The 15,283-nt window shown below is 32.7% G+C and overlaps 1 protein-coding gene across 7 annotated transcripts in view; it reads right to left on the bottom strand.

Moving 5' to 3' along the window:
- The window catches only part of NDST4 (N-deacetylase and N-sulfotransferase 4), a 499,153-nt gene that overhangs the window by 290,597 nt on the left and 193,273 nt on the right, over positions 1 to 15,283 (bottom strand). For all 7 annotated transcript variants that reach the window (XM_037830542.1, XM_037830540.1, XM_037830541.1 and 4 more), the window contains one exon: positions 973 to 2,196. In XM_037830542.1, the coding sequence (XP_037686470.1) occupies positions 973 to 1,950 (978 nt within the window). In that variant the 5' untranslated portion in view covers positions 1,951 to 2,196. The remainder of the gene's footprint in view (positions 1 to 972; positions 2,197 to 15,283) is intronic.

Here is a 15,283-nt window from a genome sequence, read left to right on the forward strand (position 1 = left end):
GAAAACAAAGATGATATTTTGAAGTAGTATACAGGTTTTATCTTTGGAGGATAAAAGGCTCAATAACAGAAATTCAAAAAAGATGACATTATCCTAACAATATCTAGTTCCTTTATAATTCTAAGCTGTATCCTATTGTTTTTAAGTTTCCTAAATTATTTACGCACTGGATGAATTAGTAGATATAGGGCAGGGTAGGCACAAATGAAAGAACATGTGAGAATGTCAAATCAAGATAAGGAAAGAGGGAGTTTTTCTCAGAATCACCCACCTAACACCTAGTGTAATATTTTTTACTTTTACTCTCTCTAAGAGCAATCCCAAGATGAACTTGTTATACAGTCAATTCAATCATATTCTAGCATATCATATCAAAATATTATGACAAATTAATAATAGTTATAGAAGTCTCCTGAGGTCCAGTCCAATACCACATTACCTCTAAAACTATCTTTGTTAGTATCTATATTTACAAGTGTATGAACATTTCATATAAGCAAATATTATGTCTACTAGAGGTTATGGAGAGGTCTCAGGCTTCTTTTCTATCTTGTATTTCAGCCACGATTGTCAAATCCAAGTGGAGCCTGGGGAAGAGCCCAGGAAAAGTGTTCTCTGACTGTCTAAGTCTCGCTGCAACACCTCGCTACAACATGAGGTGTGCTAGAAAAAGGCAGGTTGTTATAGCTGGTTCTTGCTGGGCTGGGTAAGGCCTAAGAAGAGCAAAGTGGCCAAGGACAGATATTCTTTGGGATGTTTTAGTTTTTCCCCTGTCTGAAGCATCTGATGTGAGTGAGAGGAATGGTAAATGGAGGAAAATCTAAGATTTTTCAAAAATGCCTATTTTATTTCAAACCTTCTGCATCTTAAATTTTTTATTGATTAGGAATCTAAAATATTCAAAAATATATTTTACCAATACCTCAAAATTAGAGAAATAAAAATTGTGATGTCAACTATAATTGTTCTTACCTTCACATCTTTGACATTCATCCTTGTTCCCTCCTTCCCAACAAAGATATCATCAATGTCCACAAGGATGTATCTGTCCAAAGACAGTGTCAGCCTCTTCCCTGACAAGAAGGAGATGGCATCTATGAAGATGAGCTTGTGCAGCCAGAAGTTTAAGTTGTTGCCAAAAAGAACTCGCTGAATTCCATCATGAAGCCCCAGATCTTGAATCACTGTCGCATAGAGAGTTTTGCTGGACAAGGATGAAAGTGATTTTTCTGTCTGTAATTCAGTTAGAAGCACAGGTTGGTAGGTTGAATGATTATACTGGAAAATAGTCCAGTCTTCTCCAGGAAGGGGGCCTTTCTCAACCTTGGGGGCTTTGGTAATATGCAGCAAAGGAGACTGAGGGTTGACAAAACAATCTTTTAGAGCTAGATTATTGAAAAGGTTTAATGGAAAACCTTTTAATTGTGTATTGGGTAAGCAGTTCTCATTGGCTTTATGAAAACCAATTATACTAACACTGTATTCCACACAGTATTTTTCCAAAAGTTCTCGATTCCATGAGTCCATGCTGACGTACTTCAGAATGTTTTCATAAATAACTAAACTGTATTTCCCTTTGCCGTTATCTGTAAGAGGAGGTATATCTCCCTTGCCAGGAGCAATGACCATGTGGTACTGAAATCGGCTGGACTCCAAAATAGCTATGATGTCTTGACCTAGTTGAGAGTATTGGCTCTCCACAAAGAGGAGGACAGTAGGGTTGGTTTTGGATGTATCAATAGGTTTAACTGTTTTCAGCTCTATTGACCGATACGGTAGAATTTTGATGTCAGTACATTCTGCTTCCGCAGTGGTTTCAATAAGTGTCATTTCCTGTTTATAGCCAGAGTAGAGGAAGTAGGCAGAAATGACAATGCTCACCAAGCAAAAGGTAGCTAAGAGAACAATCAGTGTTCGAAAACTTCTCCGAAGCTTCACAAGAAGATTCATTTTCTAAAACAGCGCTTTTGAAGCGTTTTCCAATTTCTTTTCCTAAAGTGCCATATTGAATAAAGTATGAGATGGTGTAAATACCACTCCTCAAAAGTTCATGTAACCATTGCAAATCATATAAAATGTTTGAAGGAATCACAAACAAGTTAAAGCTGGAAGGCGATGGACCCGGAGGGCAAAAGTTGAAGAGATTTTAAATATGTCCAATACCAAAGATCGCTTATAGAATCCTCTAAACATTATCTGAAACAGAGGAGAAAAAATAAGATGAAAATAGAAACACAAATATTTATGTTTACATTTATATACTGATATCTAAGAAACACATATTAGAGATAATTTTAATATGTCAATATTCTAATATATTAATAACCTGAAGTTCATAGGCTAGGTTTTACTTCTTAGTGTACAGCAGATTTTTTCACATCCTTGAGAATAAAGAATCCTATGTAATTTTCACAAACCATCCATAACTATATAGAAACATTGAGTAATCATTTCAAAAATAAGAGGTAAGTAAGAAAGCTTCTGAATAAAAGTTTTGATTACCTTAAAGTGTTTCTATGGGCTTGGTAAACATTTTATGGCTACAGAACTAGGTAGTCCAGTATCTGTGTGGGGGATGGAGCAGCAGAATTTAGGGTCTGCTTAGAATCCTGAGTGCCAAGCTGAGGGATTAGTTTTGTCATAAGTTATAGTAGTTACAAATTTTTCCCTTAATAATATATTCTTTTTACTGAGCTTGCAGGGAGCTGTTTGTCTCTATTCAGTATAAGAGCCCATATAGCCAGAATTGTCTCTTTTTTACCCTGAGTAGCAAAGTTAAGAGAGGCTGTAGGGAGAAGGATCAAAATGGGAACAAGCATGCTCAGATCATTCCAATGAAAAAGAGGCCAGGAGGCCTAAATGAGAAGAAAATTTTCGACACATTTTTCTCAGAGCACATTCTTTAATTTGGCGTACTCTTGTAATCGGAATTGAAACTGAGTTTTCCGTTGTTAATTTTTATCAAACAATATTTCTACATCCCTATCACTTTCTTTAGTTCAAAAGAAACAGAATGAAGAAAGTGTTAAAAAAAAAACTTTCCCAAACACTTCATCACAAATGGCATAATTTTCCTTTATTATTAAATGCTTTTACATTTGTGTGTGTGTAATTTTTATAGAACTCCTTTCTCTGCAACTTTTCTTCATTCCCCTCATAACTGAGTTCAATCACTTATGTAACTTTTCATTTCCGAGTCTGCAAAACTAGTGCTACAATAAAGCATCCAAAAGATTCCATGTTGTCAATCTGTGACACATATACTTTAAGATGTATATTATTGACTGAAACTAATATAAAGAATCAAATTAGCATATGTTTTAATGTAATGATCATATAGTCCATCATACTTTCAGGTGTTTCTGGTTTTTATTTTATTATTTTTTTATTTGGGGAAACTGAGTGATTTATGGATATTGATGGTGATCAGAAATTTACTAGAGTAAATATTTGCAAATTATGTCACTGCTTCCATTTTATAATTTTATGTTCTGAAATACGTTGTTTCAGTTAATAATTTAAATTTTTAAAAAAGTTCAACAATAAGTTAATAATGTTTGTTTTGTCCTAGATTTTGGACTAATGTTTTTTAAACATCCTCAAAAATCTACAATTTGGAGTTTTGGAATTTCTACCAAATACTATAAATTTAATCCTTTGCATTCCAAACATATTAATAGACCTTAATTTTACCTTGTGAAAAACACTGCAGGAAAATAAAACATCTTTTCAGTGATTTCAGATTCATTTTAGAGGAAAATTTACTCCAAATGTTTGGGAATCATTAATACTTGGTTATCAAATGCAATTCTTTAAAAGAATTATTTACTCTCCAAAAACTTTTCAAGTTTTTAAAAACTCTGTTCCCTTTGAACAAATTGAACTGGCATTTACTAAAAAAGAGAAATGAAATAAAGCACTGAAAAGGCTGTATTTATAGCAAACCAGTTATAAAATAATAAATCACAAGTATTGAAAAATATTTGGAATTTGCCAAAGGAGATTTGCCAACTCTTTTGTATTATACACAATATCCTATACTTCTCCAAGCCCATGTATTTGATTTAAAAATCCATTTAAGCAAACATGTAATCTGCTCCCTCCCCTCTGTCTCTTCTTCCTCTGTCATCTCACCCACAAATTTTAGAGGTTTGTTTAGTACTTTAAGAATATATTTAATCCAGAAATGCAGAAAAGCAACTAAAGTAGGGCAAATAAATACTGTTTTAAATCCTTACCTGTTCTGACATGAAAAACATGATTTTTTGTGAATATAAAAAGGATGATACATGTTTTGCATATCAGAACAGCTCATCCTAATATGCAATAGTGCAAAAGAAAAAAAAACATATGGAACTAGAATCTGCCAACACAAAGAATAAATAAAATTTAAATGTGACATTTTAGCATGAATATGTTCAGCATTTCAAGAATGATAGATATATATTCCTACCACTGCATATGTGTGTGTTTGAATATGTGTGTGTGTGTATGTGTACATGTGTTTTAACACAAGAAATTATCTTTCCTACTCTATCCTCCTATTTCTCCTTCCTTAACAAAATTGGTCAGTGGAGGTGAGGAAACTTGGAACAGAAAAAATGAAATACCAGGGATGTTTACTTATGTTCCATCGTTGTCTCGAACCTGAGATTGTTTGAGATATTGAAGAGACATAGTCTGTGATTTGTCTGAATCTCTTACCTAATATAATGTGCTCTTCTAAAAAATAAAAATAAATAAAAATTAAAAAAGAAAGGGGGTGAGAAACATAAATGTAAGAATCTTCAAAATTTCAATAAGAGTATGATCATTTTTAAAAAGACAAATATATTAATTGAGTCCTATAAAATTAAGGATATTCATTTAAGGGTAATGGTGAAGACCTTAAAATGTTGTTCCAAAGGTCTATAAATGTGGCCATAGTTCTTAAGGACTCTAATGTGATTGCTAACACTTTTATTTTACCTTAATCCAAGGCACTGTGTAGGAAAAACCTGAGACTAGTTAGCAAAAAAGAGCCATATGTGGAGGGCTCCTTCTTTTGCCCTGTTTTCCTGCTTACATTGTGATTCTGATCTTTCATTACTGAAAGGATAGACAATGGACAAAAGAGGGATAAATAAGTAAACAGCATCTGTGAAAAACTTGTATTTCTTCAGCCACCATACAAAGCAAATTAAGTAGGCGTTGATTCCAATAGTTCTAAAGCTTTCTTTCACATGTCCTAGCACATCTATTGTTAGATATTTGGAAAGACAGGTCTACTCATTATTTGTTGTGACACCCTATCCTAAAATGTGGGCTGCATGACTTCTCTGCAGTCTTTGGTAAAGGAAAGGGAGGTTTTTTAGGTGCTTCCTTCCTTGTTCCCATTGTTTTCTCTTCTTTTCCTTATATCCTACCTGTGTGACTCATCAACTCACTGGAAGTGAAATAAATGACTCTCAGGATCTTTTAATCTTTATTAAATCAGCTCATGTGAAGAAATCATTGTTTTATACATCTGTTTTATAAAAGTGTTTTGCCTTATCTTCAAATGTGTTTATAGATTCTCTAAAATAGAGTTTACAAAGTCCATTTCCCAAATGCTCTCAATCATTGCGAATTGCTAGTAATCTCTGGTAGCAGTAGAAGTTAGTGAACAAAGCAACTATAGGTAGTACTGCAGCTATTGCAATTTATTCTGAAAGAAGGAAATTCAGAAGTAAGAAGAAGCTAGGAATCATATTAGATATATTTGTGATTGTTTCTTTCTTGATGGTAGATATAAAGATCACCAAAGTGGTTCGTTCAAGTTCAGCTAAAATTGAAAAACAAAAAAAATTTGCATAAACTAATGCTTAATGAATGCTTACTACTTACCAGGCACTATGCTACATTCTTTGCACTCATCATCCTGTTTAATCAGTATTGCTTCATTTTACAAATGAGGAAGCAGAAATTTAGAGGATTTAAGAAAGGGACTGAAATTATACTGCTAGTGAATTGTGATGCTAGATTTCTGTGTTTCACCAGTTTCCCTAGTGAGAGAAACCAAGGATTAAGTCAGATGAAGCCAAACACTTAGGAGTAAGCATAATTAAACAATTTAACACCTACACCAGCAAGTTTTTTTATAAGTTTAAAAATTCAGAAAGTCATGTCCACTAAAAATTGCCGATACAGTTGCAAAGGTGAATTGGATCATCTCAAAAATAGCTGTGTTGAAAGCTGTGATTATATAAGCATTGGCAGATTTTCATGATACACAAGGAGGTAAATATATTTTATTAAATATCTTGTTTCTACATCATGAGTTTTTGTTTGCTTTTGGGAATCTTATAAATAATTAGCTCATATTTAATATTAATAAAACTTAATTTTTTTTTAAATTAAAAGGTATGCTGTATAATCATTTTACCATTAGTTCACATATATTAACAACATTAGTACATTCTTAAAATGAATTCCAAAATTTACAAACATCTTTCAAGGCTGATCCAGTTCTTTTCAAATTATTTGTCACCACCATATAAAAGAAAAAGACCAGAAAGGCAATACCAATCTACTTTGTATACTGTATAAGTAAGTGCTTTCATGAAACTTTTGTTTTAGTTAGTTATGTGTATATGTGTTTGTGTGTCTGGATCCCAGTGTAATATTATTTCTTATTCTGGGTCATGCACTATTCAAGGGGGCAAAATTAATTCAAATTATTTTAACCTGATTTTAAGAGAATTATAAATTTCACAGGGGTTTTAGCTAAAGATGAATGCAGTGTCTTATGATTCTGAGTGGTTTCTGAAAATATCCATTATTGATTCAACAGAAGTTGAGTCTGGGAATTGGTTGATATAATATGGTTTAGGTCCCTTAGAACTCCTTTCAGCTTCCTGGGCACAAAATATCATGACATTGTTTGGGGAGAAACTACACCTATGTATATTGTGCCTCTTTTTCCAAAAGGAAGGTACTGAGTAGTGAGTAATTGTTATATTTAATCAAAATGAAAATAGTATGCTTCCTTTATTACTTCCTGCAAAAGTGATCTTTTCCATTCTTGTAAATAACCAGTTATCACCTAACTTTTATATATTTCATATTTTCTTGATTTCAGTGACATAATAAAAATATATTTTAGTCCCCAAAGTGCATGTTTTTATTAGTACAAACTCTTAAAAGTGTCATTTCAAACATAATGATAACATTACTACCATGCTATTATAGAGTAACATAATATTATACTATGTACATGGCTCTGAGTTATCAGTATATTCACACTTCAAAGGATTATGAAGGAAACCCAGTAAATAGAAGAGAAAATGTCAGGCAATTTCTTTTATCACCACTTCTTGGAAATGTATGTAGTGTCTATTTACCATTTTCCTAGGTCTTGTTTTCTAAAACAGAAGAAAAACATGACTTTTTAAAATAAAGAATTCATTTTTATTAAAATCAAACCTCAAATTTCTATGTAGTTATCCTGTTTATTAGAAAAATATGGGAACTTTGAGGAAAAAGAAAATAATGCCATATGGGCATTTGTTTAGCTTTGCAATATAAGATTTCTATATATAGCAGCTGAAATGCTTCTGTGGTCACATTGAGAGGTCTAATAGAGCAATCATTGCCTGGAAATCTATATTTACTCAAGAGTTCATCATTGAATTTTATCTTTGAATTTGCCAAATAACGGTATCTCCAGAACCGATGGGCCAGAATTAAACAGGATTAAACGACTTTGGAATGCATATGTCTATTCTAAAAATTCCTAAATGCCTGACAGTTCCTTTTGGGCCATGGAATGTCTTTCGGATAGATCTGTGGCATCTGTTTCATTTTTGTATAGATTTTTGGGTAATATTTACAACAGGACAATCAGAATCAAACTAGGCTGACAGGCTATCCAAAATGGGGTGCAACCTTGCATAGGCTTCAATTTTCTCTCCTATGTAAGAAGCAAAGAATTCATCTGGCATCTGTTCAACAAATAAATGTATTAACCTTTCTCAAGTGCCTACAATTTTCCAGGTACATCTTCAAGTTCAACTGCATGTCATATCACCATCGCTTTTATTTACATCTCTCTTATTTGCTATTTCTCTTTCATGTCCAAAGCATCTTTTCTTTGACAGTGGGCAGTTTTGAAGTTAATGATTTAAAGCTTCTGCAAATGGATGATTGAGCCTGGACATCAATCATCCAGGCTATATAACATTTCCATTTCCGATCTCCTTTTTCTTTTTTCCTCCATGTGAACAATTTATATAAAGCCTACAAAATATGACTGGAGAAATGCAACATAATGATATGGTTCCTTGATTAGATATTAACAATTTCTCTTGAAAGTAGGCTCTTTTTCCATATAATTGTCTCATCAACAAAGATTATGGAATAAAGTGTTCAAAAACTCATAGTTGTTATATTCTGATGACTTCAATAAGTTTCTAAGCCTGGTAACTCTTCTAACTCCAAAACCTTCTACTTTGCAAAGAGAATAGATAGTGAGGGTTGAACTCCTTCTACATCATCTACAGAGCTGAGCTGAGTACCATCAGTGTTCCCCAAGTCTAAAGAATTTTCATCTATTGCTTCTTGATGCCATGGAAAAGGTGTGTCTCTTCTAAAGTCAAACATTCCCTTATAACCTACATCTCTTCTAGAACTTGATTCTGCCTTTCTTTTCTGAGGGCTTTATATAAACTGAAGGTAATAATCTATTAGTAATTGATCATATATGTTTGGCAATTACAGTATTTTAATATGTGAATTGTTCAATGTCTACCACTCACTCACTACTTTTAGTCTATCTGCCTGGGCATGTACCTGTTTTACTTTGAAATCCCAGGTATAATCTTCTTAACAAGTTCAACTGCCACCCATGTTCATAAAATTCTCTATCATACTCACCCCCTCCTCCAATCCTGCAACTACCTTAATCTTTCTCTTCACCTTCAGGGTTAAGCTTTTTGTGTTTCACATGCAAAATTTTTCAAATTGTGGTTCCTGAACTTTACATATTTAAAAAAAAATGGTTCACCATTTGCAGCTGAAGAATGCCCAATATTGTGTCTCCTAATTCGAAACCTGGACAACTTTCATTCATTGTTAGGAATTCAGCTTAGATAAAACTACCCCTAGAAAATCTTCCCTGACCTTGAAGATGGTAGTTTAGATGTGTCACAATTATGCTCTCATGGTGAGACCTCTATCACATGACATTTCAATCAAATAATTAATCCATGAATATCAAGGAATGCAGGGGCTGTGATTTATTTAGAGTTGAATCTTTAGCACTTGGTAGACCGTCTGGTATGTCATGCTCAAAAGAATCATCCAAATCAACAACTTATTTACATCTTGCATATATTTACTTTCTTTCTCTACTCCAAGGTATAGTTTAAATGCTGCCTTCTTAAGTAACTTGTGTGTGTGTGTGTTGGGGGGTGGGGAGAACAGCTCTGAGCTTCAGTTTCCTCACTGGAGCATCTCTTTTCATACCAAGATACTTTTCCTTCCTTCAGGCATGACCCAGTGTTAAATCAGACACACAACAGATTCTTAATACACCTTGACTCAGTGAGTTACATTGATGTTCTGTGTTTTAATATTTGTCAAAGTTCTATTGGACCTATTCAAGCCTGAGGTTTTTGGAAGCTAGGAAATAAATTACACCATATTTTCTCTTAGTTTATTCATAATTAGGATTTTATGAGTCATCAGGGGTTTCTAATGAGTCAAATTGGTCAGAAGATATGACACATATTAAAAGAAGTAAATAATTATTTAAAAAACACAAAAGTTTTATTCATCTGTCATTGAAAAGGAAATAAAATGCTCAAAGAGGAATAAAAAGGGTAACAAGTCACTAAGGAGCCTAAGATGTGTCTATCACTGAGTCAGGTCCTAATATCTCTTATCAACTAGAGTCTATAGGGATTGGGAAACAATCATCCATCCATTTGTCTGAACTGATTTGCAAAATTTTCCCAAGAACCTTGTGCACAGAGAGCTTTGGGAGTTATGGAAAGCTGCAGCTTTGCATGTTCATCATGGTTCCATGGTGGATACCTGCAGTGGTGACCTTGCTGGGATGCACTCAGTGATCTCTGGACCGTGGGATTAGGGACAGCAGAAAACCCATGATAGACCTATGGCATGGTGAGCGGATGAAACCTTGAAGGGTGCTGAAAGGCCTCTGCAACAAGGGAGTGGGGAGAGCCCATAATTAAGCAGACCCATTTGTACTCATAGATGGGGAGACTTGGAGAAACTTGGAATCCATTAATATTGGTATATTTTCCCCTAGCATTTAATTTTAAGTCTCATTCTATCATTTTATAACTACAGTAATAAATATCATGTTCTTTCTACCTTAATCCTTAACATTCTACTTATGTCATTTCCTAGGAGACTTTTTCTAAATAACACTTCACTCAAGCCTCTATCTTATATTTTAGAGAGAGGAAAAATTTTCACTAAGAACAGAGTCTGGCTAAAAAAGGACCCATAAAATTACCTTTCTAATTGAGGGGACTTATACTGCAAAGTTACGGTCTTTACTTGTTAAAAAATTAAAAAATGATATTTACAGCTAAATTTTATTATAAATGCTAAAATAATTATACATACTGGGAGATAAAGTGTTGTAATGAAATCCTGTTTCCTAAACTTGTAATACTTTCACCCAAGACTATAATGAACAAATAAGAAGTAATTAAAATTACAAAAAAACACACTAAAATATGCAAATAAAACAATTTCTTCAGGTCCACATTTTCTCTCTATATTTTTTATACCAGAGACAATAAACAGTAAACTAATCAATCATACTTGATATTTGGTTTTACAGTGTTAGCAAAAAAAATAGTGATCTATCTTTTGGTATATCATATTTATTTGAAAAGAAAGTAAGACATTTACATTTTAAAAGGCTCATTTCTGTATTTCTAAACAATCTCTAGCTCACCTAACTTTGTCAACACTAGAGGGCAATGTGTTCTTGCTTTTATTGTAAAAAAGACCAACAGCACTTGTTCTCCATTCATAGTTTACCAAACAAAAGAAAGTACTATCTAGATGAGTCCAATGAGGTCACAGGTAGCTTTGCTCTCAGGAAGAACATCATATCATTGACATCAGTGAAAGAAAGATGAATCTGAATGTTAAAACCCCATTATGCCACAATCTCATGCCAAACATTGGTCGATTCTCTTCCTCATATTTCTAATAACCGAAATTATATTTCTTGTATGATTTCTTGCTTCTTAATTTTTATTCATGGCTTTCAATTTAAACCTTCATGTTTTTACCATTGTGAGCAAGAAACAGATAAATGGAACATTATACTTAATACCTTGATCATTTTGTGAACTTTGAAGATCTAAATCCCTTTTCTTCAGGGAACAGAGAAGTAGAATACCTGCACTACCAAAAGGTACAAAATCCGTTTTCACAATATCTTGGTTCCAACTTAATATTTTTTTCTTGGAATATGTTTAATATATATCTTAATTACATAAATTTTTTTTTGCAGAACAGGGTGACTGTTCATTTTTACATTTCTCTACTATGCACACGTTTGTGTGATTATTTCACTTACAAAAGAAACATGATTTCCAAAGTTTTGAATCTGCTTAAATTATTAACCATTTATTACATGTTATTGGAGAACTAACATAAAATGAATTATCAGCAAAAATTATAAAAGAAAGAGGAATGGGTACCCCATGATTTAAGTTGTCTCCCTATTTATTCTATTTCTCAGTTGTAATCTGAATATATAAAACATAAGAACTAAATTCAAATAACTCAAAGTCATGATTATGATTTTCATTTTGGATGACATTGTGGTTTATTTGTAAGGAAGCTATTCTAGGTAGCAGCTTCTACTGCTCATCATTAAATCCTGGAGTTGTAAAATTATGTGTTCACATTACAATTTATCAGTTACTGGAGAATCTGTAAAAATACCTGCTCACATGCAGCTGCTTTGCAGATGATTTGGAAGATAATGGATCATTAGAAAGTTGTACATGCAATGAAGTATATTCAAATTAACCATACTGACTAAACTGCAAAATCATATGATAGAATTTATTTCTACTTCAAGTTCTGAGATTTTTTCCAAAGTTGCTTTTCCTAAATTAGCAACATAAAAATTGTTAGAGTATTTTTAGAGACAAAAACTTATTTTCAAAACAATGACAGAATTTATTATAAATGAGTACTGAATAAGACTGCAATGTAAGATGCAAACTATAGCTGGAATATAAATATCTAGGTGATTAAAAATTGCAATTCCCCCCAAATCAGTCCTTAAGTATGATTTAGTCACACCATTATATTTGAGGACATTAAAAAAATTATAAAATTCCATTCCAAGTAAATGGGCACAAACTGAATTTTGCAAAATCAGCATTGCTAACACAGGAAACAGAACAGTTCTTCAAGTTCACAAGTTCTACTGGTGTTCTGGAATATGGATGTAGGTGAAGATACTCACCTAAAGGGAATCTATTCTGGACCTGCTTCTGACTTCACTAACTTCTGACTGAAAGTCTGCTAGGGGGTATATCTGATTAGAAGCTTTGAGGTGGCATGACCATGACTTTGCTGTGAGGGAAGCTGGAAAAGAATTATGTAGTAAAAGGTGGAGACTCATAATATCATGAATTTCCCAAACATAGAAAGAGAATTCAAATTGCTAGATAGCAGTGAAGATACAAGAAACTGGCAAAAACATGAGTGGTTCTAAATGAACTTAAGTATATATAATAAAAGCAATACCTTATGGCATTAACAATAAAAACAAAGTCTATTTGAAATAAATAAGGTTAATAACATAAAATTCAGGAGGGGATAAATGGAGTAAAAGTGTTCTAAGAACTTTTTGTTATATGGGAAAAAGGTAATGATATTAATTGGCTTCAGACTTTCAGACTTTAATAGTTGGGTACGCATATTGTGCTTTCCACTGAAACCAATGAAGAATAGATGAAATACATAAGTATGTAATTTCAAAACCAGTAAAGGAAAAAGAAATGGAGTGATAGAAACAATACTAAATTAAAAGAAAAAGCAACAAAGAAGAGTTGCTGAAGGGTATAGTCCCCCTTTCCTACACAGCTCTGTCTTACATAAAACCTGATCTGGTGGGATTGGCAATCAAATCGCAACTCCCATATCCACAGCTGTCTGGGGTAGGGAAAAATAAAAGAGGGAGAAAAATAAGCATAGACCAACTAGGACTAAGGGAAAACACCAAATAAATAGTTCCATATGTTAGTAGTTAGATTAAATGTAAATGAACTGAATTGTCTTTTAAAAACACAGAATGGAAGACTGATTTTTTTAAAAAAGATCCAAGTATTACAAGCAATATATCTAAAAAGGAAGTGTGAAAGTTTAAACATAGAGAAAAAGATATGCCAGAAATATTCTAATTAGAAGAAAGCTGATAAAATATATAAATATCAGCAAAAATAAATTTTAAGGCAAAAGGGATTAGTAGACATACAGTTATCTCTTTATAATAATAAAGGGTTCAATTTACCAGGAAGACATTAAAATTTATAACTATATCCATCTGTGGTGGATTGAACTGTATAACCCAGTTTTGACATGTTTTTAGTCTTTGTCTGCATTCTGGTGGGTCATTGTAAATATGATGTCTTCAAGATTTTAATTCAGTTAAGGTGTGACCCAACTGGATCAGTTTGGGTTTTAATCCAGATTACTGGAGTCTTTTATGAGCAGAGTGGGAGACAGACAGAGAGAGAAGCCAGGAGCAGCAGCTAGAAGCCGGAAGTCAACAGAACCTGGAAAAGAAAGGAAAAGATGCCTGCCTTCCATGTGTTATTGGCATGTGACAGAAAACCCAGGATTTGTAGTCCAGCCAGAAGTTACAAACCCTGAGAGGAAGCAAGCCTTCTAGCTTCTGAAATAGCAAGCCAATGATTTCCTGCTGTTGAGCCAACCCATTGAGTGGTATTTGGGTTAGTAGCTAGGAAACTAAAACAGCACTAATATCATAAAGAAAAAATAGTCAAAACTACAAGGAGGAATTTACAAATTCACAATCATAGAGGAAAATTTTATAACATTTCTTAAAGATTGCAAAAGTGATCAGAAGATTACTAAGGATACATAAGATTTAAAGAACAAGATTAACAAACTTGATGTAAAAGATCTATTAGAAATATGATGTTCAACAGCTTAAAATACATATAAAACATGGGGATAGTTACAGAAATTGATTATACTGAGCCCCAAAGCAAGTTTCAATAAATTTCACATGGCTACAAATCACATACAGTATATACTATGACAACAATGCAATTAATCTGTAAACTAGATTTATAACCAGAAAATCCCCATATATTTGAAAAACATAATTCTAAGCCAAAGAAAAAAATGAACATATCATATGTTCCAAACTATATCCCAAAGAACACATATCAAAACTTATGGATTTAACTGACACAATAATTAGGGAAATTTAGAACCTTTAAAAAGTATATAATCAAAACAAGTCTGAAGTTTAATGAATTAAACATTCATCTCAATAATTTAGAACAAGATGTCTAATAACAAAGATTTTAGGAGGAAACACATAATGAAGATGAGCAGAAAACTATTATGTTAGAAAAACTTACAATAGAGATAAAGACAAAACCAATTTTTTTTTCCCAAAAAGGCTAATACATTCAAAATGCCATTGGTGGCATTAATTAAGATAAAAAAAAGAGAGGAATCATGAACAACTGATATGAATGAGAAAGAGACCTTAACTACATTTGCTCCAAACATTAAAAAAAGAAGAGATTATCAATGACTTTATAACAAACATATTTCAATTTTGAATGATTTTAAATGAACTTTCTGGAAAATATAGCTTTGTAAAATGAATTAAAGGAGTCTCGAAATGAATAAATTAAAATCAAGAATTTGAACCAATATCAAAAATATTCCTCCTAAGAAAACTTTAGTCACTGATGCCTTCACCTGAAAAACCCATCAAAGCTTCAAGGAATAAATGATTTCAATCTTAGCAATCTTTTTCCAGAGAAGTGAAAAAGAAATAATACCCTCTCTACCTTTCTTTCTGAGTCTATCATAACCTTGATAGCAAAAACAAAAATGAAAATTACAGACAAACTCCTTCATGAATAGAACATGCAAATACTCTATACAAAGCATTTACAAAACAAACCTGCTATCTAAAAAACGAATGATGTAGAATATGAAGTTGAGAGCAGCTGTGGAGTATAATATTAGTTTAATATTAGAAAATTGATTA

Source organism: Choloepus didactylus, chromosome 3 (assembly GCF_015220235.1).
Source record: "Choloepus didactylus isolate mChoDid1 chromosome 3, mChoDid1.pri, whole genome shotgun sequence".
Lineage (NCBI taxonomy): Eukaryota > Metazoa > Chordata > Mammalia > Pilosa > Megalonychidae > Choloepus > Choloepus didactylus.